The sequence below is a fragment of the Podarcis tiliguerta genome, assembly GCF_965153285.1.
Source record: "Podarcis tiliguerta genome assembly, chromosome: 1".
NCBI lineage: Eukaryota > Metazoa > Chordata > Lepidosauria > Squamata > Lacertidae > Podarcis > Podarcis tiliguerta.
Window position 1 is genome coordinate 77799814 of NC_139534.1, and position 25354 is coordinate 77825167.

Consider the following 25354-nt stretch of genomic DNA (forward strand, 5'->3'; position numbering starts at 1 on the left):
GATATTTCCAAAATGGGTGTGTGCATTATCAGTCCTACAACACAAATCAAACCATCAGATTTAATAAACTGATGATCTTCTTCTGGTATAGTGGTCCTGATTAGGTGGGGGAAGGAACTGCCAGAGGATCCCTTCTAAGCCCTCTCATGTTGGTGCTCCAACCTATAGTCCCTTCTCACCTGTTGAAGCAATACAGATTTCTGTCAAGGAGGCAGAGAAGTCTTTGCAGTTGGCCATTTCTAGAAAAACAAAGAGATAGCTGCCATATATAATGCAAGGTATTTTAGCCAAGCATATTTTATAAAACTGAAAATTAAGACTCTGGGCAACAAATGGCCTGTCTCTTTTATTGCACACATACATGCTTGGGTTCAGAAATGTGCAACTGGAAAGTCACTCAAAGGAACTTGTGTGTCTGTTCTTCCCCACATCAGTCTGTTGCACCAGCCGAAAATATTCTCGTGTGGGGTTGGAGCATCTCCAGAGTGGCAAGGGTGAGAAGAAGAGTTTGGATTTGATATCCCACCTTTCACTCCCCTTCAGGCGGCTAACATTCTCCTTTCCCTTCCTCCCCCCCAACAAACACTGTGAGGTGAGTGGGGCTGAGAGACTTCAAAGAAGTGTGACTAGCCCAAGGTCACCCAGCAGCTGCATGTGGAGGAGTGGAGACGCGAACCCGGTTCCCCAGATTACGAGACTACCGCTCTTAACCACTACACCACACTGGCTCTCAGAGGCATAGGATGCAGTTCCACTGATGCACATCTAGCTAGGTTGGGAATGAGCAACATGTTATTTGTGGGCTCTAAAGCCCATCAACTCTGAACACTGGCTAATCCATGCCCTTGACTGCAAATCTGCAAGATTATTTCACCCTTCTCAGCCATTAAAATTAGGTAAATGTAAACACATGAACAAATGCTCTAGCTCCATTCCCCCATTGCCATTTTCATTGCTTTCCTACTCAGAGCTGGCAAGCCTCTGTAGCGGGGAACCTTTTGTACCTGTGGAGGATTCCCATGTGGTTTAGAACCCTAGAAAAACCAGGATTTTAAAACAGGTAGTGATGGGGGAGCCTCTATGAATTGGGAAATTAAAAAAACTGGTGATGGGGTGGGAGAAAGCAAACATGCTACCAGCCTACGACCTGGTTGCATTAGCCTATTGTAACTTTTGAAGGAGGCTCATGTATGTTTTTCTCAATTTTACTTAATGGGGCATATAGCTAAATTACTTCCGGTCCCCTTGCTAGAGACTCCTCCCCCCCCCCTTGATTGTGCTTCCACATTAGTTTATTTTAGCTAATTTGTGTCCCCTCACAAAAATCTGACTAAATTAAGTGGGTTAATAAATTCTCATGAGTCTGCAGTTTAGACAGTGAACTGGACTGCCACAAGAGAAAATATGAAGAAAAAAGTTTTAATACAAAGAAAAGGATATTCCAAAATGACATCTAACACCAGACACAATACAAAACAGGCTGTGGATGTGATCATCTCAAGCAGTACATTTGAGTTCCACGATCAGCATTACAAACAATATTAAGAGGTGTAGTTATGAACAAAACGTGAGTAAATGGTTACAACTAAACAATCCACCATGGAACTTAGAGAACATGAATGAAGATTATCCTGCATCAGAACAAATGCCAGGGAGAAGAATATTTGCTTGTTTGCAATGGAAAAAATCCTGAAATCTCATTGAAATGAAAAGGCAAAGCTGGAAATCACTGTACTGCATGATACAATGAAGCTGTAAAAACATGGAAAACTGCGTAACATAAAAATGGGTCTTCTGGGTGGGGTGGGGGGCTGGTTTCCGTATTTTATTTTCCCAAAGCAGTTTAAGCATACAACGTTCCATTCATTTTGGAGGTTAGGTTTTGAGGATTACATGTCTATACAGTGGTACCTCGGGTTAAGTACTCAATTCATTCTGGAGGTCCGTACTTAACCTGAAACTGTTTTTAACCTGAAGCACCACTTTAGCTAATGGGGCCTCCTGCTGCCGCCGCACTGCCGGAGCACAATTTCTGTTCTCATCCTGAAGTAAAGTTTTTAACCTGAAGCACTATTTCTAGGTTAGCGGAGTCTGTAACCTGAAGCATATGTAACCTGAAGCGTATGTAACCTGAGGTACCACTGTATATGATAGAAGGATCTCTTGAAAAATTATCAACCGCCTTTGGAATTTCCAGTGAAATACAAAAACAGTTTTACATCTTTATTTCCTAGATGATATATTTACTTTTCCCACTAGGTGGCCCTAAACTAGCGGCTTGCTTACGGAGATCTATTTGGTAGCTTAAACAGAAAGGATACCTTTCTCCTTGCATGGATGCAGCACATGTATATAGAGCAAGATAATAGGGGGAAACCAGAGCTATGGGTCAGCTTCTTCTTTGCCCTGTCCCCAGCGAACATGCATGGGTTTTGTTGTTGTTGTTGTTGTTTTGGGGGGAATCACACCTAAACTTAGTTATTACATAATCATGTTCACAGGCACCAGGAATATTACCCCCTCCATTTAAAAAGTGAATATTACAAGTGCAGAGATGCTGAGATTAAAAATGGGTAGGGCAGAAAGAGTCAACACTGTCAGTGGGAATCCCCAAAACTGCCAAGAAACACTGTCTTTTGAAAGCAAACCATCCAACCTCCTTTAACTGAGCATGTATGCTGGTCTCATGTTGTCAAGTAATGCGGCAACAAAGAACAGAGCTGGGTAGATTTTCCTACCCAGAGCTGAGAGTTAAACTGGTACTTACTTTACTTACCCTTAACTGCAACCAGTTAAGGGCACAGGTAGGAGGAAAAGGGGTACACTGGGCCAATTTGTTCCCTTCCCAAATAGATCCTTTAAAAAGCTTAAAGAACCACAGCCGGGACAGGGGTGTAGGGGTGTGTGTGTGTATGTGTTGGCCCACAAAGGCACTTGAAATGTTCTGCAAAGGCTCCCACTTCTGTTTCCTTAGTTTGATGAGAGACTAATTGTATTTTCTAGAAAATGTATTAAAGCCATAGAATCATAGAATCCAGAGCCATAGAATCATAGAAGCCATAGAAGCCATAGAATCATAGAATCCATAGAATCATAGAAAGCCAGGCTAAGTCATTTCCACATCTCAGTACTGAAGATATTTCTTATCTCAGTGTGTGAGATATTTCAAAGGAAAAGTGGTGTTTTGGAATGAAACATTCTTTGAGGGCCAGCAGGTCAGATATTTATTAAAAAGTATGCTTTCATCTGTGAACTATATCACTATAGTAATATCTGCACAGCATGCCGGGAGGGGGGCACAACTACATATACGGATAACATCTGTTTTACAGATTAGGTTGCTGCATTTCTTGCACTAATATAGTGCGATATATCTTTACACACATTGCCAGGAGAATGTCAGGTTTACAAGACCCAGATCACAGTATCTGAAGTCATTTCAAAGTTACCTACTCAATACAAATGACACCAGTATATTAACAAGCCACTGTGTTGTAGTCCAATTTCCAATATTAATTTCTAGCCTCATTCTCTCCACTCAAGATTTCACCACCTCTTTAATAGGCTGATGGGAGTTCTTTTCTCCATTTGTGGTCCTTTTCAGAATGTAAGTGCAGATCCTTCAGCACCAAGTCTAACACTAGAAGGAATATGCAGCAATGAACGAACCTAAAATGAAAAACAGAAATTGTAAACAATGGTTTTTATAGTTATACTGTGCATTATCCTCAAGTGATATACAATGTCAGTCACACTCAGAACAGATCCATTAAAGCCAATGAACCTAAGCTTACTTAGTATGATTTAGTTGGATATTACCCGTTAGTTAAGTTACATTGGGTAACATCTTACTCAGTGCTTTTTTCCTAGAAACATAGGTGCCGGTACTCCCCATGTTGTTACAGTAAGGGCCACATTTTTAACAGCAACAAAAGAGGTGTCGGTACTGCGTGCCCCTTGAGTGCCCCCTGACAAAAAGCACTAATCTTACTGTGTCCATACACCTCAGGAATGGCTTTTTGCACATGCAGTGGGACTTTCCCATCTTTCCCTCTGAGCTACAGCACCCTGCACACCTCCAAAATCTGTTCCATATTCTCCAAAGCAGATTTTGGGAGACATGGGAAGGTATGGAGGGGGGGTGGGAATCGGGGGGGGGGGTCTGCTCATGCAACACTGGATATCAGCTATGATGATTACATTATTATTCCATGGGAATAGCATACAATTTGAATACAGCTGAAATGAATACTCCTTTTATTCCAACACTAAAATCAGTTTCCAACCTGTTTAAACCGTCCTCTGATTTTCTCCAGGTCTTCCTGAAGTTTTTCATAGGCTGGATCCTCACAAGGAAATGTCCGAATCATCTCTATTAATGACTCTAGAGCTTTTATCTTTTTACTGAAAAAATAAGACCATTTTATTTTACAAACAGTATTTAATAATTTGATGTATTGAAATACAGACTTTGGTCACACAATCCCTTCAAATGTATTTTGCTACTGTTGTTCGTTTCAGCATCGTACCAGGGACAACTCACAAAAATCAAAGCTATGTTCACAAATATCTACCACTGAGATGTGGGACCCACTTTGACAATGGCCCTTTACGCCTTGGCATCAATAATACCTGTAAAGGCAAATCACGCAAGTCAGACTGTGATACCCAGACCAGCATTGCCTCTTTCTAAGGGATTGCAACAGAGGAGCCTTGCCATTTAACCAATCCACAGAATTTATTTTTGCCCCCCTTATTAGACCAGCATGAGATGCAGCCATGCTACCCTAGAATTATATGTAGTAATCCATTTGAAAACCTGTTCTTCTGAAATATCTTCAAAACATATATAGATAGTAGCACACTTTGGACATTCAAATTGAATGTGGAAAGAGAGTACCTTTCCTCATCTCCAGTGAAATGCTTTGCAAATAAGTCTGCATTTCCATTTTGTCTTTTTTGCACAGGATCTTGGTCAGAAAAAGCCTTCCTGCTTTGTGCTCACAACATGGTGCCCATGAGCGCACAAGCATACACGGCAGCCCTCCCTAGCATTCATAGGGTCTCCTCTCCACTGAAAATAGGTTTGAAGTAAGCATTCTACTGTAGCCAACAGAATAGGTAAGAGAGTTTATTTTCTCCAGTTTGCATATGAGCCCATGGGCCCCCCAAGAGAAGCTTAATCAACTAACTGATTCCTTAAATCAAATGACAACCCTAAATTATTTCCTGTTCCATAGAAGGGAACAGTCAGTAACTAAAAAAGATGTTTGAACAAATGGAATTTGAACAAAGATGTTCCACACCCGTATCTTCTACTTGTATGTGGAACAACACTAGCTCAGAATTTTTTTTCATATACATCTTAAGGAATTCATGTAAACACAGGTTTTCAACATGCTTAGTGAAGGCAATTCAGCAACAGATGCTTAAATGCAGCAGAACAAATGACACGGGTTAGGGCCACAGCTTACATCGTGTATGCCGTGCATTGGACAAAAAATACTACATTTCAGTTGTTTTTCAGAGTACGAACTAGCAATGCAATCAAAGCTTATAAATAAACACCCCTATTTAGCAATCTGGCACTTGCTGGGTCAGAGAGGCATCCATTTGCCAGGCAGTGAGCCCAGAAATGCTGTCTCTATATATAAAAAACCCTGATATCCTACACATGACCTCATCTCTCAATGTCTAGCAGTGGATTCCTGCCAGTTAACAGTCACCTCTGTATCTGAAGGAGGAATGGAAACTGCATCCACATGATATTTAGTGGTGGTCATTGCCAAAACACCTAAAAATACAGAGGTAATCCAGCCAGACCAGCATGAAAGCATGTTGTAAAGAGGTGGTAGAAAGAGCAGAGCACATGGTTTAACTTACATCCCTTTGTTTCAGAAGGTAAAAACATCTGTACTGCCTAGTGAAAGTCAACCAAATACCATGCTTGAGCACTGCTAAATTTGCAAAGCCAAGCGTTCAGAATCATGTTTTCTGAATCCTGATATAGATGTAATGTTGCTGAACACAACAAAAATGGCACAATGTACAATACTGTGCTAAGAGTTATTGGTATGATATAATATTACAGGCGCACATAATACTCGCTCCACATTTGTCAGAACCCAATCACTTAGTGTGGCAGCATCTACACTTTGGAACTATATTATTTTTGGCGCCAGCTAAAAATGTTCTTGTTTACTCAAGCCTACCCAGATGCTTAGAAAAGCTGATGTGAATTTTAAACTGTTTTAGTATTTTAACTTCTTGTATGTTTTAATATATTGTAATTTCCCCCTCACTTTATGGTTCTATCTTTTTGTAAAATGTTTTGAGGGTGTGTTTTTTTACACAACCAAGCAGTGTATAAATTTCATGAAATAAAATTAATAGATATTTGATGCTTAAATCCTGGTCACTCTTAGTGACCAGGCGCTGCTACCTCCCCAGTTATTTTATTGTTGGTGTTATGGTCTTATGGTGTTACGTTCTCTCTCCTCCTTCTACTGTGATATTATCTGCTCTCTCGCTCTCTCTCTCTCTCTCTTTTTAATCTGAAGGAAACAAGAAGAACCAATGCATGATACGCTGGCTTTATTTTTAAAAACCTACCTCTTTTTCTCATCAGAGCCTTTATGAAGCAATTTCTGCCATGTCATTGCAAAACCAAGATATGATCCAATCTACAAATTTGGAAAGAGATCATTTAATTTTCCTTGTTATGCCAATTATGTCTTTTTCATTTAAGAAAATCTTAGATACCGTATTTTTCGCTCTATAAGACGCACCAGACCACAAAACGCACCTAGTTTTTGGAGGAGGAAAACAAGAAAAAAAATATTCTGAATCTCAGAAGCCAGAACAAGAGGGATCGCTGCACAGCGGAAGCAGCGATCCCTCTTGCTGTTCTGGCTTCTGGGATAGCTGCGCAGCCTGCATTCACTCCATGAGACGCACACACATTTTCCCTTACTTTTTAGGATGGAAAAAGTGAGTCTTATAGAGCAAAAAATACGGTATGTATTTAACGGGACTTACTTCCATGTAAACATACTAAAGAATGAAGCCTAAAAAAACCTGTTTGAATCTAGGATTGTTATTACAATATGAATTTTGCATAGAACCTGGATATGTCTAGTAACAGAGCAGCAGAAACAGCGATGCTCACTTTATAGATCAATATACATTCAGGCCCCAAGAAACATAGATTGTCATGTTGCTTTTTTTGATCAAAACGCTCAATTTATTTTTTAACACATACTTCTAAACCAATCTTTGCACCTTGTTGTATGCCATATTGCCTTCCTTCAAGGAGTCCAACACGTGTTCCTTCAGCATATCCTTCCTGATAGCCTTCACCATGAAATCTGAAATGAGAGAAAGATTTTGAAAGAGCCGTTAGGCTGAAACAGCGAAAGAGTGCTTGCACCTTGGAGGCTAACAGCCCAATTCTATGCATGTTAACTTCAAAAGGAGTCCCACTGAGTGTCGACCAGCTTCAATGGGATTAACTATGTGCAGTTGATTTCTTAAAGTATGACCAAACTTTGCTACATCATCTTAGTGCTACATACTACATAGTGCTACATACTACTACATGCTACATACTTTTTACTAGGTGGCATACAAATAAGGCAAATAAGAAAGTTATACAAACAGCTGTAAAGTTATACAAACAGTTATACAGTTAAGTAAAGTCATCTAGTTATATTGCCCCCCCCCCCCCCCCAAGTAAAAACTTATTCTTTGTCCATGGAGTTTTCTTGGCAGGGATACTGGAGTGGCTTGCCAGTTCCTACTCCAGGTGGATCATGTTTGGTCAAAACTCTCCACTATGACTTGTCCATCTTGGGTGGCCCTGCACGGCGTAGCTCATAGCTTTCTCTGAGTTATTCAAGCCCCTTCGCCACGGCAACGCTCACTGGAAGGACAGATCCTAAAGCTGAGGCTCCAATACTTTGGCCACCTCATGAGAAGAGAAGACTACCTGGAAAAGACCCTGATGTTGGGAAAGACTGAGGGCACTAGGAGAAGGGGACAACAGAGGACAAGATGGTTGGAGAGTGTTTTCGAAGCTACAAACATGAGTTTGACCAAACTGCGGAAGGCAGTGGAAGACAGCAGTGTCTGGCATGCTCTGGTCCATGGGGTCACGAAGAGTTGGACACAACTAAACAACAACAAGAACTCATATTTTGTTGTATTCATAAAACCTAAGGACAGGACAGAACTTCTGGAATAAGAGCTTCAAGGGGATCCAGCAGCAAGCCATACTTTCAGAAAGTCATCTTAAGCTTCTTTGAAGCAGTTCCCCCAGCAAGCAAATTATATTGCAACTGAATTCCCTTAGTTTAAGTCAAATATTTATTTTAGGTGGTGTTGAGTCTATGGTAATGCATAGGCACTTTACTAATTTTCCACACTTTGAAAGTACTTGTCCATGGGCAGAGAGGTGGTTGAAGTTATACCATGCTACGTTCTAAAGCTGTTAGATGCTCTTTAGGCGACAGGGTTTCACTTTTATCCCAAGCTGATTCAGGTCACACAAAAAGTGTTCAAGCTGCCAAGGTTATAAATGGTTTTATAATTTAAATTTTCTAAGTTGTAAGACAGATGAACTGGTATGGCAGATATGAGCCTGTGAGTACTGGAAGACCAGCCTTCCAGGTCTTTTCCCATCTGGCCTGACAGAGCAGGCCCCTGACTCTGCAAAAAGCTGCAAAAGCTGAGGCTGCGGAACAGACTCTTGAGCTGGAGTATTATTTAGGGGCGGGGTCATTGCTGCTGCTGCTGTTATTTGTTTGGGGAGTATCTCTACTTATAGATCTTATGATTTAGGTGGAAATTGTTTCAATCTGGTTGTATACTTTTTAATGTGTTTTATATGTATCGTTTACTTGCTTTTGCTATGTTTGCATTCACATAAATGGTTTCATGCTGTAAGCAGCCTTGAGCATGGTTTTAACTATGGAAAGGCAGCATACAAATAAAGCGATGACGATGAGCCAGAATATATGCATTACTATTTTCTTGATATATGGACATACAGTGAAACTTGACTGACTAGCATAGTGCTCTTAACACTAGTGAATATGAACATACTTTGTAAAAGCTACTATTCTCATTAAGGGTTCTAGGGGAAGCAAATGCAACATTAAAGTGAAAAGAAACAATACAATCACACAGAACTGCCCTTCTTAAGGCAGGTCACGTTTACTCCTATTTTACAGACTAGAGAATGGAGGAAAAGTAAAAACTGGCCAGGCTACCCATGAGCTTGGTGCGCGCGCTCTCTCTCTGTATGTGTGTGTGTGTGTGTGTGTGTGTGTGTGTGAGAGAGAGAGAGAGAGAGAGAGAGAGAGAGAGACAGAACTACCACCACCTCATCATTCTCTGTGCAATCTCATTTTTTTAACAGTGACACAACAGGCAGAAATCTAGCAGGTTAAACTTTCCTCTCGTATTGCATCTCTGGGAGGATGAGAAACTGCATTTCTAACACACAGGTGTTAAAATGACAGCAGCCATGGGGGGCATAATATAAGTTTATGACATTCTAAACTCTCTCATATAACCCTAGACCTTGTGGGCAGCCAACGAAGCTGAATGTTGGAAGTTTCAGGAAGGGCAAAAGAAAGCACCTCCTCAAACCACGAAACTCACCCCCGGGAGGCAGCGATGGCCCCCAACGCGGACGGCTTCAAAAGAGGACTAGACAAATGGATGGGAGGAGAGAGGGCTGTCGACGAACGCAGCTGCCAGGCAGCAATGCTTCCGAAGACCAGTTGCTGGAAACCGCTGCAGGGGAGCTTGGATGCTGCTTGGCCGCTGTGAGAACAGGATGCCGGGCGAGATGGACCGAAGGCATCATCCAGAAGGGCTCTTTTTATGGGGCCGAGTTTGGGCCCTGAGAAGCAGCAGCCTCAGCACCGGGTTCCTCCCCGAGGGGCCTATAAAGCCAGGCTCAGAGCCACAAACGAGTCCAACGGGGCCCAGGAAACGGGAGGCCCCAGGGACGCCGCGCCTCTCTGCCCGATGCGGAGGCGAAGGAAGCGGGCAAAGCTCCCCCCCGAAGGACGCCCAAGGCAGACCCGGGAACACCATCCGGCCTTACCTCGTCTCCGCCATGACAATGGTATCGAAGGCGTCCGACCCGCCCGCGTCAGCCTCCATGGCCTACGACGGCTCCTGCCTCACCGGCTCCCAGCCACCGACTGGTTCTCTCACCGTGCGGCGACCTAAGGGGGCAACGGACGGCAAGCCGGCGGGGCCAAACGCGATCGCCCTCGTCGCGCATGCTCCAAAGGACTCGGGCTTTCCCTCGTGACGTCACAGCCCGACTGGCTGGAGCGCCGCGCTCACGGAGTAGTTCGGGGCCGTTTTCCTCAAGCGCCGCGTTTCTTTGCTCCTTCCCAGGTCAGCCGCTAGAGGGCGCCGGTATTCTTCGCGAAAACGCCTCGTCTCTTTAGAGAAGCTGAATCTGAGCGCGCCGCCTTTGACTGCAGTTTATCACGAGGATAAGGGCTTCCCCTTTCGCTGTGACGCGTCGGGCGTTTTCACACGTGACGCGCAAGGAAGGAGGCAAACTTTCTGCTTTCTGGAGTTCTTTTTCTCTGATATATAATATGAGACATTCCAATTTAATTATCGTACTACTTGAGTTTATTGAGAACTATCCGACACATTTTTATTTTTAGAAACTGCATATGTTGCATTTGGTTTAATTTCGTTTTGCACAAATTCCCCTTTCTAAACAAAACAACAAAAACCGCAAGCCGCCTCCATCTCTTCTCATCTGTGGTTGGTTAAAAACTTGTGCTACCAATATTCATGCATGTTTTTGCTCTTTCAAAAATGCAACAAAATGTGAAAACAAATTGCGGCATTTTGAACTGCATTGGTGTCTTTTACTGTGTTTTCTACTACCCTGGCAGGGTTGCTGTGGTTAGAGTATAATAGTTTGGAAGTATATGAGAGTGTTAGATTAGAAATATTCTATAGTGAAATGTATGAGTTCTTTTTCTTTTCCTGGCTGGTTAAAAATTGACAAAGATTTTGGACAATTTTTGAGCAGTTTTTCAAGTACTGAGTGACCCAGACATGGTCATTCAAGTGCAGCTCTGAGACATCCATCTAATCTTCCCTGCTGAAACAACAGAGCAATTCCATCCAAAGTTATCAGTCAAAATTTCCTTCTGTAAACAGTCATTTCAGCTGCTAAAACACATTGTTTATGGGGAAACTGGGAGAACTAGTAACTTTCACAGGGTGACACTGAGCAAAGAGCAAGGTCCAATTTAGTTGAGTCTCTTGCAGCCTCTTACCTAGAAGCAAGCAACATGTACCAAGAAGCACAAGATACTGGCTTTGATGCCTGAATGGGAAAGTGTTAATTAACAATTTTTTAAAACAAAAAACTTACAAACCATATTTGCATAATAAAAAACAATCAAAATGAAATGGTTGGTATTCATTGAGTATTGGGAAAGGGCCATAGGTCAGTACTACAGCATCTGTCTTCAACGCAGAATGCCCCAGGTAGAGTTGGGTCTGAAATTCCAGGAAGCCATTGCCAATCAGTGTAGACAGCAAGATGGACCTAACTCTGTATAAAGCCATTTTCTATGTTCCCCCAAGGAAACCATGCTCATCAGCTGATTTGGCACAAACAGTGCTACCTCGGGTTAAGAACTTAATTCGTTCTGGAGGTCCGTTCTTAACCTGAAACTGTTCTTAACCTGAGGTACTACTTTAGCTAATGGGGCCTCCCGCTGCCACCGCGTGATTTCTGTTCTCATCCTGAAGCAAAGTTCTTAACCCGAGGTACTATTTCTGGGTTAGCAGAGTCTGTAACCTGAAGCATCTGTAACCCGAGGTACCACTGTACATTCCATCTGTTGTGATTTATGGTGATTTCCAACTTATCATCTATTATATTTCTGTGTTTCTGTTTACAATCATTATTACAGTTTGTTGTTTGTATCTTTGAATACTTGCAGTCACTCCCTCTAATTTGAGTGCTAAAAGGATTGGAGACAAGAGGAAGGTGAGAGATGTGGAGAGGGTTATTGGCTTGTTCTTGTTTTTCATGTATTTTGTGTTTTTTCATCTTGTCCTTTTATGTTGTGAAGTGCCCTGAGATCTACAGATTAAGGGCAATATACAAATTTAATAAATGATAACAATATGATAATAACATGTTGGGGTTTGCGGAAATACAATTATTTTTAAAAAAAATAATCCTGAAAAAAGCCCTTTCAGGACTGAGATTGCTCAGTAGTCACGGAACATTTAGTAGCAATGGAGGGGGGGGGGGAAGAATAAAATATAAGGGATGGGCGATGGAATTCCCTGCTTAAGAAGGGCCAGGCTGCTTGGAACGCTCAATGGGGAGGATTCCTGTTAGGAGGTGAGGAACTACTGCAACATTTTGTTGCTGAACCCACTATGACAAACATGCATCAATATGATAGGCTTGTTCATTTCCACAGAGCTTAGGCGCCTGTAAAAGCAGCTGTTGTGTTGGCAGCTATGTAGCCCATTCCTGCCCTTGCTTTGACTGCTGCAGTGCAAATGGGCAAAACAGTAACAAAAATTGTAATCCTATGCATGTCTACTCAGACGTAAGCCTCCTAGTGTTCAATGGATGTGGATGGGAGACCTTCTGGTAATGATACTACCTTGGTTTCTATGATGGAAGAAGTGTGGGATAGAAATGTAAAGGAACAATACTAACTTTTGGTATAGAATAAAAAGGACAGCTATTCTCCTGAGAATGGGGGCAGTTAAAAAGAGTCAGACTGTCTGTTTAAAGGAATCAATTATTTGATTAAGGCAGGCATAGGCAAACTCGGCCCTCCAGATGTTTTGAGACTACAATTCCCCTCATCCTTGACCACTGATCCTGTTAGCTAGGGATGATGGGAGTTGTAGTCCGAAAACATCTGGAGGACCGCGTTTACCTGTGCCTGAATTAAGGAAATGTAGACTCCCTATATATTATATCTAGGGTCACAGGAAGACACAGCTAGTGCATTTTTCTAGTATATCAAAGGAAGTTAAGTGATGAGTGTTGCTGAAGGACAGAAAGAAACTTCTCTTCTGCTGCTAAATTCCTTACTGGTAAGGAGAAATTTTCTCCGTGTTGTATTGCGCAAGTGACTGATCCATTGTGGATGCTCCTGGCTACCTTTGAAATGCAGTCAGGTGACAGTGAGTTAAACTGACTAGACTGATCTGGTATGATGTTAATCTATAGCTGCATTCCTACACACACACTGCACACCTGCTTGGCAGCTGAGTCTATGAAGTCAATAGAATCTGTTACTAAGCTTTCCCTGATATGTTACCACAGGAACATATAGGGGTTTTTTTTATCTCCTCTAAGTGGAATGCACAGAACATTGTAAGAATCTCTGTTTTCATTTGCAAACAACCAAACTTCTATCTCAAAGGCTGCAACAATAGCCTTGAAACAATAGCAATATCAGACAGAGAAATCTGAGAAACTGGATAGGGGAGAGATACCACAGAATTCCAGTAATGAAGGGGTATGTTTTCAGAGTGCTGCATAGTTCTTTAGCCTCTTCTGAGCACTGCCAGGAGCAAACTTAGCAAATATGCGCCCTTTCAATTAATGCACCCTGGACACAAATTCCAGGGTTGTTTTTTTCCTTGATGCCACATATAAACAATCTGAGTGACACCAGTACAGCCAACAGACAACTGAACTTTTCGTTCTAATTGGTTTTTATTAAAAATGTTACATGCTCAAGCTACAGATTTTACACTCACAAAATTTTTTTACAGTTCATTTCTGCTCACCCTTATAAAAATTACAAAGGTTTGCTACCTTTGGCCCAGACTGTTTTTTGTTTTAAAAAAAGACACTGTTGGAGTACATAAATAGAAATTTAAGTATAAATATGGTAACAAAATAAATGGATGTATGTGTTTAATAAATTAATCATAAATATTGTGTTGACAAGGAAGTGCTACATCAGGAAAATAATTATTTACAGAGCCATGCTACTATATACATACAAAACCCTTTGGGAAAGAATGTTATCCCATAGTAAGCTAGTTATTCACTAGAGGAAAATCTAACGGTAGTAAAAACTGTTATTTATTTAAAAAAAAAATCCATGAAATAATACTCACAATTATATTTTTTAAAAATTCCATCATGTTAGTCTATAGAGATTTAAAATAACTGAATTATACCCAAAGCATCTCTTACAAGTCATAGGTGGGATTTATTCATTAGGTCAAGGTGTGGAACCTCAGGCTCAGGTTTGGCCCTCCGTGTCCCTCAGTCTGGCCCTTGCCACTCTCCTTAGGCCACACCTTCTCTCCCTTGGGCACATCTCTCACAGAACTTGCTTCACCCACTGAGTGTTCTTGTCTGGTTGGAATGTGAGCTATGATGATATCTGCCTGCCTGATCATCACAAATCCTTAGTACTAACCTTCTAATAAAATTCAGCCAGCCAGCAGATAGATGATACAAAAAGGTAACCTATCAGGCTTTGGTTTGGTTTTTTGCTGAAGTAGCATGAAAGTATTTTAGTTACATAAAATTCTGGTTCAGGCAAAATCAGCCTCTGGTTATAGAATTGGTTACCTGTTCAATTGTTTTTACTCACTCCAGAGATTGCAGCCTTATCATACTTTTGCTCTTTCAACCCTGTGTAACCTGAAGGTTGGCATACTCTTTTGGCAACCATCATTCAGGTACTCTGAACTTCAGTTCACTAAACATTCAAAGGGGCAGCACAGCAAAGAGGATGCTAGTTTCACCCCATTACCATTCTGGTCACTCTCTACAAGTTAAAGGGCAAATGTCCAAAGTGGAGAACACCCTCTGTGTGCTTGAGAACCCTGGAAAACCACGGTTCTAAAATGTGTGTGGGGGCAGGGAGAGCCTCCATGAGCTCAGTAGACTCCCCACCAGATTCATGGATGGTAACTGGAATGGTGTCAGGGGGCAAAGCTAGCGTGCATAGTGTTCCTGTATGTTTTGTCAACTCCATAGAAGATAACCTGAAAAGGCTTGCTAGAACACAACTGCTTGTTAGTTTCATTCATCCCATTCCCTGTGGTTCATGTTACCTCCTGTAGGGATCAAACATCCAAGGACAGAAATTGCATTTCAATAGCTAATCTTCTGAAAACCAGTAGCAGAGGTTTGTGAAAAGATTGTGTGTCAACTGTTGTCAGTGGTTACTTGTTTAGCTGCTCCTCTTTAATTTCTGACACTGATGTGTTTAAGGGTCTTGAAGAGAAGGACTTATCCCTCTTTGAATGAATTTACATCTGTCATCAGGCCTCAGAGGTGAAGGAAGGAAGGAAGCAAGCAGTAAAGGAAAATATTCACGATCTTATCCCTCCAAGCATCCTCCAAGGCAGAAGAAATACCTGCACGCTATGCATTTTTGTCATTCCTGAATTAAATGGCATATTTTCTACGAAAGCTTTCTAAATACCGTGCCTGTGTGTCTGTAGTCTTCATGGTATTCGTATGGCCGGTTTGACAAGAAAGGGTAGCGCCGCATCTGAATGTAGACATGTGTGAAATATCACTGCTAGAAATAATATCCTGCTGGCAATGCTTTTTCTATGGAGCACAACTCACGTAAGGATCACTTGTTCTCATTTCCCAAAACTAAGGCTTTTCACGGATACATCGGAGGTGATGCCGAAGGGATCCATGCTGTCAGTCTCAAGAGGGGGACTGAAAACTCCGGATTGCAAATGCTGCCCGGTGTCGCCGTAATCTCCAAAATCGGTTGACTCCACTGGCACAGTGTTGATCATTGGCAAGAAATGAGACAGTGGAAAGTCTTTCCCTTTATTTTGTTGCCTTTGCCTGGCAGTACTTAAGGACACCAAGACTCCATATTTCTTGGACTTGTAGATGTTGTAGCCATCTGGGCGCATCTCCTCTTCAAAGGAGCAATCCTCTGTAGAATAACTGAGCTGAGAGGAAGTGAAAAATATTACACATTGGCTTTATACATTTTTTGCACTCTTAAATGGCATATGATGCAACAGTGTTTAGCCAAATCACCTGTCTTATGGAATAATCTATTCAGTGTGCTCTACCTTTGAAGGTGACTCGGAAACTACAACTAATCCAGAATGTGGCAGCTAGACTGGTGACTGGGGAAGGCCGCTGAGACCACATAACACCAGTTTTGAAAGACCTACATTGGCTCCCAGTATGTTTCCGAGCACAATTCAGAATGTTGGTGTTAACCTTTAAAGCCCTAAATGACCTCGGCCCAGTATACCTGAGGGAGCGTCTCCACCTCCATCGTTCTGCCTGGACACTGAGGTCCAGCGCTGAGGGCCTTCTGGCGGTTCCCTCATTTCGAGAAATGAGGTTACAGGGAACCAGACAGAGGGCCTTCTCGGTAGTGGCGCCCACCCTGTGGAACGCCCTCCCATCAGATGTCAAAGAGATAAACAACTACCTAACATTTAGAAGACAACTGAAGGCAGCCCTGTTCAGGGAAGTTTTTAATGTGTGACACTTTAATATATTTTAAATCTTTGTTGGAAGCCGCCCAGAGTGGCTGGGGAAACCCAGCCAGATGGGCGGGGTACAAATAATAAATTATTATTATTATTATTATTATTAATTGGGAACCATTCTTCCATAGAGCTAAATTTGATACAGACTAGTGCAGGAAGATACAAGGAGTCATTTATAACCCAAACATGGAGAATGGAAGTGCTCCGTGGAGTTATGAATAGGTGTGGTTCTGCTTTTATAGATTTATGCAGTAAGATTCAATTTGATTTCTCTTACTCTGCTAACTGGTTGTAAAGCAAGAACTGTTTTGAAGCCACAGTGGCCCATCACAGCAACCCACAGTTCCTAGCTGAGAAGGCTTGTTTTCACTATGTAAATATAGCAAATGCATTGCAGCTCAATGTGCACTTGAACCAAAGTTTACTGGAGTTCATGAGACACCCCAGGCTACCAGAAGCTAAAGGCAAATAACAGGGGAAAGGTTCACGGTAAAACAGATTGCTGCATAGTTAAAGCAATTGCCATACATGTCTTGATTCTGATGAGGTTGCTGAACAGGCTGCCATTGCCAAGTCCTGACTGGACAACCTAAATTGTTTTCAACCTATCCCAACTATGCCCTCTCAAGTTCGTGGTGTTAGACTCTAGGGAGATTTCTGTGGAAGGTGTCCTCTCCCATTTACCAGAACCTGATTTGCCTCCTTATATACTAGGGCAATGAAGCAATAGAGTTGACAATTAGAACACAAATGGAGAAAGATCTAACATGGGTTCGCCAAACACAGACTAAACACTATTTTGAGACCGTCTCCATGATGATGGCGACAGCAGAGCACTTTCATCTCCATCACCATTGCATCAGCACAGCACTATCCAGACAACATTTTTCAGGGTGCCCCTTCCAGGATTATGTGAGAGAACCATTGATATTTTAAAATATAAAATTTAAATGATAAGCATTTTTAAACAGTGTGCACACAGTGTGCAATGTGGCCAGCATTTTAAAATTAGACATGAACCATGTTTAGTAAGCTAACTTAATTGAAAAAATCCCTTTGACTTTGACAAAATGAGGATCTGTCTTTTATAATGTCACAGAGTAAGAATTGGCCATGTAGTGTTAACATATATTCTGAGTATTGGAACCAAAAATGTGCCAGCTAACACAGAAAGACTAGCCCATAACAGAACAAAAACAAACAAAAAACAAAATAGGATGGTGATTTTAGTCTGTTCCAGGTTCTCTTTGTCACTGCTGTTTTTCTTAAAACTCTGGTACTATTCTGGTTCGGTCATTAGAGGTGACTGAACTCTCTGTCAACTCAGAAGTATCGCTGATTGCGTCTGGGGCTTCGGTGATAAGAGAAACGGTGTTTTTTGCATGAACTCTTTACCTGCCAAGTCCCTATGTCATACTTTCCCCCCTACATGTGTAACATATTATGCTGACAATCATCATTAAGAGGTAGAAGAGGTTAGAGCAGAATTCTCTTAATGACTAAATAGGCTTAAAGTGCAGCACTTCAGATGTGGATTGGGCTATCAGGCATGTGGAAAAACATGTTTTTGGTTTTTGTCTAGATTAGGGAAACATCTTGAGATGTGAGGCTGCTGCCATGCAAGTCACTTAACTGCCTTTAACTGTTGAGTTATTTCATTAATTTTCACACAGTCACAATGCAGAACAAAATTCAGTATGGCAATAACAGTATGACTTGCAAGGCAGTCCTCAGGCATGTTTACACAGAAATGAATTCTAAAGTGTTCAGAGGGGCTTATTTTCAAGTGTAGCCTTACTTTTTGTAATGTGAATGATACAGATCTATACAGAAACTATACAGTAGTACCTCAGTTTTCGAACATCTCTGTTGACGAACATTTCGGTTTTTGAATGCCATAAACCTGGAAGTAAATGCTTCCATTTTCGAATGCACCTCAGAAGTCGAATGGCTTCCACTGAGGTACCACTGTATTTTTCTCAATTTTCTCTATTCAATTTGCAGGCCGCCCTTTGCACCTCAGTTTTCAGATGTTTTGGAAACTCAAACTGTCTTCCGGAATGGATTACATTTGAAAACTGAGGTACCATTGTAATTTAAAAAGTAATGTTAGTTCTTAACCGAGAGGCAGTTTACAACAGGTTCTGTCACTATTTACAGACAGAAGCTTGAATGAGACCAAACTTAAAACCCATTGTTTATATCTATGTTTACTGTTGAAAAATAACGTTGGGGCATGTAAGATATGCACGTTAGAGAGTTATGAATGGGGATGGAGATACTAGTGTATCCCAAGGTCCCTGTTAAATTTCTATATCATCATCTGCTGGAAGACCACATAAATAGCACTTTGAAAGCATGCTAACCTGATTGGACTAGATAGCACTTGTGGTCCCTTCCAACGCTACAATTTGTTGATTAGCTAAGCTCAAGTGAAAATAGCTGCACTGCTCAATATGCATTCACATTTCAATGCACTGATTTCAATAGGGCACAATCCTCTATAAGTGTGATTTGAGCTGTTGTGCTGGTAAGCAGTTATATGATTATTGGGCTGGAAAGGGACCTTGGGGTCATCCAATCCAGCCCTCCTCAGTGCAGGATCTGTAACTGCAGGATGCAATGGCAACACCCATAGCCAATGACTCTTTCATCTCTGCTTAATACCCTCCAGTGAAGGAGAGACCACCACTCCCCGAGGCAGCCTGTTTTGCTGTCTTAACGTCTCAGGCCATTAGGAAGTCTCTCCTAACGTGTAGCAGAAATCTGCTTCCTTGCAATTTCCACCCATTATTTTTAATCCTTCCCTCTTGAGCAACAGAAAACAAGTCTGCTCCATTGTCTGACACCACTTCAGATATTTGAAGAGAGCTCTCATATCTCCCCTTAATAGTCTCTTCTCCAGGCTAAACACACACAGCACTTTCATGCCTTACTCATGGGACTTGATGTCCAGACCCCTCACTATCCTGGTTAGATTAGTCTGATTGACCTACTTAAAACTGACTCAACATCAATAAAACCGCAGCAATCCACCTCGCAACAAATCTGGTTTCCTACAGAGCAGAGTGCCATATATTCTTAAATTAGTCTCCTTATGAAGTTAACTAAATAAGAATGACACATATCAGACTTTGAGACCTGATGCTGGATATCTAGGGCGATCTTTCAGCAGCATCTCACTTCTCAGATATACAAGGGTAGGAAAGAATACATTATCCTCCAAGTAGGTTATGTGGACTTTTCAAACTGAATGGGGATTAGAGCTCTGTGGACCTTAGTGATATAGGCTGCAATTCAAGCCTCTCCCCTCCTGGTGGCGGCACTGAGCAGTTACCCTATCCGCAGCCCTGCTGCACACAGTAGCGGAGGCAGAAGCTCAGGGGCAGGAAGATCACTGTGCCAGCTTGAAGTTGCTCATGCAGCAACATGGCCCAATGCTGTCATACCGCAGCAGTGAGACTGGCTCAGGGTTCAATGAATCATGGGGTGGCTGAGCCCTGCTTGAAGGAATCCCCTCCCCCAGTGGCACTCCTGCCCACATGACTGGTAGAAGGCTGACTGGTAATCTGTTATCCTGGGCACATACACACCTCGGAGTAAGCCCCACAGGGATTTTCTTCTGAGAAAACATGCCCAGGATTGCACTGTTAGAGCCATTAAAACTAAAGGTACCGTAATTGCTTTTTGGAAATCCAGGCTTCAATCCTGCGCCCATTTCCCTGTACACCTCATTGACCTCAATGGGAATTACTTTGGGCTAGACATGACGCAGGTGGCGCTGTGGATTAAACCACAGAGCCTAGGACTTGCCGATCAGAAGGTCGGCAGTTCAAATCCCCATGACGGGGTGAGCTCCCGTTGCTCGGTCCCTGCTCCTGCCAATCTAGCAGTTTGAAAGCACGTCAAAGTGCAAGTAGATAAATAGGTACCGCTCTGGCGGGAAGGTAAACGGCGTTTCCGTGCACTGCTCTGGTTCGCCAGAAGTGGCTTAGTCATGCTGGCCACATGACCCAGAAGCTGTACGCCGGCTCCCTCGGCCAGTAAAGCAAGATGAGCGCCGCAACCCCAGAGTTGGTCACAACTGGACCTAATGGTCAGGGGTCCCTTTACCTAGACATGCATAGCTTTTGGGGTGCAGTCCGTGCTCCACTGAAGGCCATGGCAGGACTGCACCTTCTGTCCTTAGCTCATGCCCTGATCTAAACATGGAAACGCTGTGCATCATCTGAATGAAAATGGGTTGTGTAGAAGAATGCCCCATTACAAATGTAGCAGAGAGCCTGTAGATCTGGTGGAGGCAAATCAGGCAGCACTCCACCCATCTCAGCCAGCCCCCCTCTGCCTGCCTTTGTACTTTGAACTGGTCCAGAGGGTGACCTTGGCTTTCGGCTTCTCCTCCTTAGTCGCTCTGTTGCCCTTTTAGGGCTTGGCAGGGAAGAGGATGAGGACAAACCCAGAATTAGCTCTACCTGGCATTAGCTCTGCATCTGCCTACCATCAGTCTCCCTGCCTTCCGCCCAACAAGTCTCTGTGGGCATTGCATCAGCTACCAGCTTTCCCCCAACCTGATGCTTCTCCAGATGTTTAGAGCAGCTTTTCCCCAACCTGGTGCTTCTCCAGATGTTTTGGAATAGCTGTGCTGGCTGGGACAGGTGGAAGTTGTAGTCCAAAGTGTCTGGAAGTCACCAGGCTGGGGGAAGACAGCTGCAGACACTATAGACAAACTTTTGAGTCCATCACAGGTTCCCTCAACTTCAGTTAAGAAAGCAACAAAAGGTGCCGATTTCCTTCACCAATAGCTAGATTTCTACAAAACCACACCTAGATTTCGTGGGGTGGGGGTGGGAAGGAAAGCATTTTCTCTTAAAAGGAGCAATCTTTGGCAGATTATCTGCAGAATGACCTGAAGAGCAAGAAGATTTTGTGCTAATTTAGTAATTCCATGCAATAAATATTTGGCATATATCCCAGCCCAACTGGAGAAATTTAAGCCCATGATTAACTGTCCCATCAAAAATCACTGGAATTTATAAGTCCTTAACTTTGACCAAATTACACCAAGTTATTTCACACCAAGATTCAATAATGCCTTTCCTAGCTTTGAAAATCGGGAATCATGTGTTGGTGCAAAAAGTTACACCTTCACATGCATGATCCTAATCAAAAACAAGAGTAAGAAATTGGAGCTGGAACAAATGTTATGTAATAAAGATCTCAGGGTACAAACACCTTCTGTAATGTTATGGGTGTGATGTGCTGGTTGTATTTTGACATGGGAAGCCCTGCTCAAATCTCTGTTTAGTCGGGCAGGCTTACTGGGTGGCCTTGGGTACATCGTTATCTCTCAGCCTCACCTACCTTAAGGGTTGCTGTGAGGACAGAATGAGATAAAGATCAACCATCCAGCCTGGAGCCCCTTTAAATAGTTCAGAAAAGAAATCTAAACAAATCGTAAATCTTAGTAGTCCAAATTCTGGAATGCTGCTGGTTCTGCCACTATTCATAGAGGGAAAAAATACACAGAGTAAGTGCAAAGAAGAAGCTATTCCTCCATTTCCTCTTTTGTTCAGTTCAAAGTTATTTGTTATTTCCTTAATGGTTATTTTATTACTATGCTACCTTAATCCTATCCAGCGTGGACTCTTCCCTTTGCCTGAACCTTACCACCAGCGAGACTGGAGTTCCCAAATTACCTCGTGATTGGATTTTTAAAATTATTTCTGTTGCCTAATCACAGAGCCCAGAGCTTAACTAATAATAATAATAATAATAATAATAATAATAATAGGTTTCCTTTCAAACCCGTTTAAGATCGTGGCGCGACGTGTTTAGACTGCTTTGTTGTGTGGGAGTAAAATAAAATTGGCCAGGCTGCTATGGTTTTGTCTGGCCCGGGAGCACTGGATACAAATCTCCAGGAGCCGTTGTGGGGGCGCATGCATGCAAAATCCTTTCCCCTTCGGGGCTCTGGGCATGCCTAGGGTCGAGGGGGTCCCCGCCGCAACTTACAAGCCCGCGCAGCCTTCCCTCCGCTTCCATGCAGAGGTAGCGAGAGCTTTCCACGCCCTTGATCGCCACCGTACGAACGGACACGGCTCGGATCTCCAGCAAACCTGCGCAGCGAAACAAAACGCAGCGTTAGTACGCGGTGAGGTGGAGACGGGAAAGTTGGCTCTGCGGGAAACAACCTCTCCCTCTCTTGCGCGCGCAGCTTTGCGGGACCGTCGGTGTTTTAGATCCCTATCCCAACTGCACTCACCTACACCCCCCCATACACGTCAAGGACCCGCACATTAGCATAGCCAGGATTTATTGGGGGGGGGGGCAGGACACCCACCTGTCACCTTCCACTGTCCGGCTCTGTCTAGCAGATTCGGAATGAAATATCTCAATAGCAATTGTTTTAAATTATTTTCTTTTGTCCCCAAGTGCTCAGAAAAAAATGTATCAAAATCTTGTTACTTTTTTTAATTTTACATTTAGTTAACTATTTATTTATTTGATCTAGCGGGGTCAGCTGCCCCCCCCCCCCGCCCCCGCCCATGGCTCAGGAACCGAAGAATAGAAGTGGCCCTGCAAGATTGCGCGGCGCTTTGGCGAGCGCGGTTACTTACTATGCAGATTCTGGGCGCTGGCGCCGTCCACTCGGCCGTCGCTGTTGATCCTCAAGAAGTAGCTGAACGAGCTGTGTCTGCCGGCAGTGTAAAGGTGCCTCAATCTTATGGCCTCTCCCCAGCCATAGTTGACATGTGGTCCAGCATCGGTGAGGGGCAGGGACCGGGCGAGCGTGACCAAGCAAAGCCCCACCAGAGCCAGGAGCGCGCCAGCTTTGCGCAAAGTCGGCCACATCTTTCGCCGAGGAAAGGAGTTCCACCGCAGCGCAAACGCAGGCAGAGGCGCAAAGGTTCCCGCGGAGAAGAAGACCGAGGTGGCCAAAAAAGACAGGGCGGGGTGGTGGAGAAGCTCAGGGCTTTGGGAGCGACTTGCTTCAGGAGCGATTGCAGGAGAGGCAAAGCCAATCCGCGGCCTTTTATAGGTCTCCTTATCAGCCCAATCGATAAGGCTAATTCCAATATAGACACTGCTCCATCGCAGGACTAGGGCCAATACCCGCCCCGCTGGATCGATAAGGATTACATCACAAGCCCCGGGACACCCCTTCGGGTTGCATTTCTCCGGCGCGCTTTATTTTATTGCCAAAGCAATTCGCTGACCGCTCTTCCAGCGTGGCTTTAAAAAACGCGCACGACGAGCAAAGTTTTCGGAAGACTAGCGAGCGTGCTTCCAAAGCTAGGATCAGAGGGAGGAGAAATGGGTGCGCGGGAAGCGAGAAAGAAAACCTTGAAAAGCCGAGTGCACCCGGAGGCGCGAAGAATAGGAAGAGCGAGGAAATCAATGGAGAAATGGAAGTAAAAGGAGAGATCAAAGGCAGCAGAATTCACCCGAGACGTTCCAAATTCTTTCCGGGAGGAGGGTTTGGGTGGGGGGCGTTGACCCTCCCTCCCCCTCAATCTGTTCGCTTTCCCCAAAACACATTCCCACGACCCACTCCTTGCAAAAATGCAAGCAATTTCATATGTGTTGAGAAAGGGTTGCTTTGAATTTCGCCCCTTTTATGGACGAGAACCCCAGCGCTTTTTTAAAAAATACCCCTTCCCCGTGCTGCTAAGGCAACAGCAGATCATCCTTTCGCCATTGGCATCTCTGGAAGTGGCGTGAGCGAGGCTGGCCCGGTCGCTCATTGTATCCCGCCAGAGACCACAGAGCTTGAAAAAAGGCCGGCTGGAGAAAGTCTAAATCTCAATGGAATTTACTAATGACCCGGAAAATCGCCCACTTAGGGGGCGGGGAGGTTGCCTCGCCTTTGTTCCACAAGGTGGCCAGAAACGCGTTGGCTGATGCAACGCCTCCCAAGATTGCAAAGCAAGGGAATCCCTACATGCAGCCTGGCCCCCTCCTCATCTCCGTGCCTCCGGGGTGAAGGAAAGAGCAAGCAGCACGTACTTGTATAGATGTCTAACCTCCTTCCTTCCTTTTCTTCCTTTCTTTATTGCATTCATCTCCCACCTTTCCTCAAAGGACCCCTCTCCTCCCAATTTACGACAACCCTATGTGGTAGGCTAGGCCCTAATAGTGACGGGCCCAAAGTCACTCTCAGTGAGAATCGTGGCTGAGGAGAGACTTGAACTGTGGCCCTCCAGGTCCAACGCTAATCTTTTCATTAATACGCTTTTTATTAATATACTGTAAGTCATAGCATAACACCACATATCTCTGTATCTAGTTTATATTGTTATTATTATTTTTTACGTATTTATCTTAAAGCATTTCCAAACTGCTTAATATTTAAAAATGTCTAAGCTGTATACAAAAAAACACAGCATTAAAGACTTTTTAAAAAAAGTTTCATAAAAACAGAGTTGCAACATAAAAAACCAGCAAAACAGTATTCTAAAAACAGATAAAACTGGGAATTCAGTAATAAAACAGTTAACAAGTTAGTAATGTAAACAAAAGCAATCAGAGAGTCTCACGGCACCTTAAAAGATGAACACATTGTTTCATGGGCTCAAGCCCGTTTCATGGGATATGGGTGAAGTGAAATCGTAGTTGGCAGGTAACTCAATAAAGGAGAAAATGGGAAGGTGGGAGCTGGAAGGTAATGAGATGCAATTTTGCAGTCAGTGTGATAATGATCTGACAAAGTGGGTTTGAGTATGTGGAAAGCATATGCCATTATAAATTTGTTAGTCTTGAAGATACCACAATTATTTTTTTGCCATTGACTAGCACACTCTGGATGTACAGTGGTACC

The 25354-nt window shown here is 43.1% G+C and overlaps 2 protein-coding genes across 3 annotated transcripts; both read right to left on the reverse strand.

Annotated features, from left to right (window-relative positions):
* Positions 1-3492: 3492 nt before the first annotated feature.
* LTO1 (LTO1 maturation factor of ABCE1) lies at positions 3493-10274 on the reverse strand. 2 transcript variants are annotated; one of them, XM_083446858.1, is made up of 5 exons: positions 10115-10274; positions 7282-7367; positions 6613-6683; positions 4287-4404; positions 3493-3669 (listed from the first exon to the last, which is right to left on the reverse strand). In XM_083446858.1, exons 2-5 carry the CDS (start codon positions 7360-7362, stop codon positions 3601-3603), a joined length of 339 nt encoding a protein of 112 aa, XP_083302984.1. In that variant the 5' UTR covers positions 7363-7367; positions 10115-10274; the 3' UTR covers positions 3493-3600. The 2 variants fall into 2 exon arrangements, with proteins under 2 accessions (XP_083302984.1, XP_083302983.1); XM_083446857.1 differs by having other exon boundaries at positions 7262-7367.
* A 4582-nt stretch (positions 10275-14856) lies between these two features.
* On the reverse strand, positions 14857-24172 carry FGF19 (fibroblast growth factor 19). Its single transcript, XM_083444101.1, has 3 exons — positions 23154-24172; positions 22549-22652; positions 14857-15978 (listed from the first exon to the last, which is right to left on the reverse strand). The coding sequence occupies exons 1-3, from the start codon at positions 23386-23388 to the stop codon at positions 15652-15654; spliced, it is 666 nt and encodes a 221-aa protein (XP_083300227.1). The 5' UTR covers positions 23389-24172; the 3' UTR covers positions 14857-15651.
* Positions 24173-25354: the final 1182 nt, after the last annotated feature.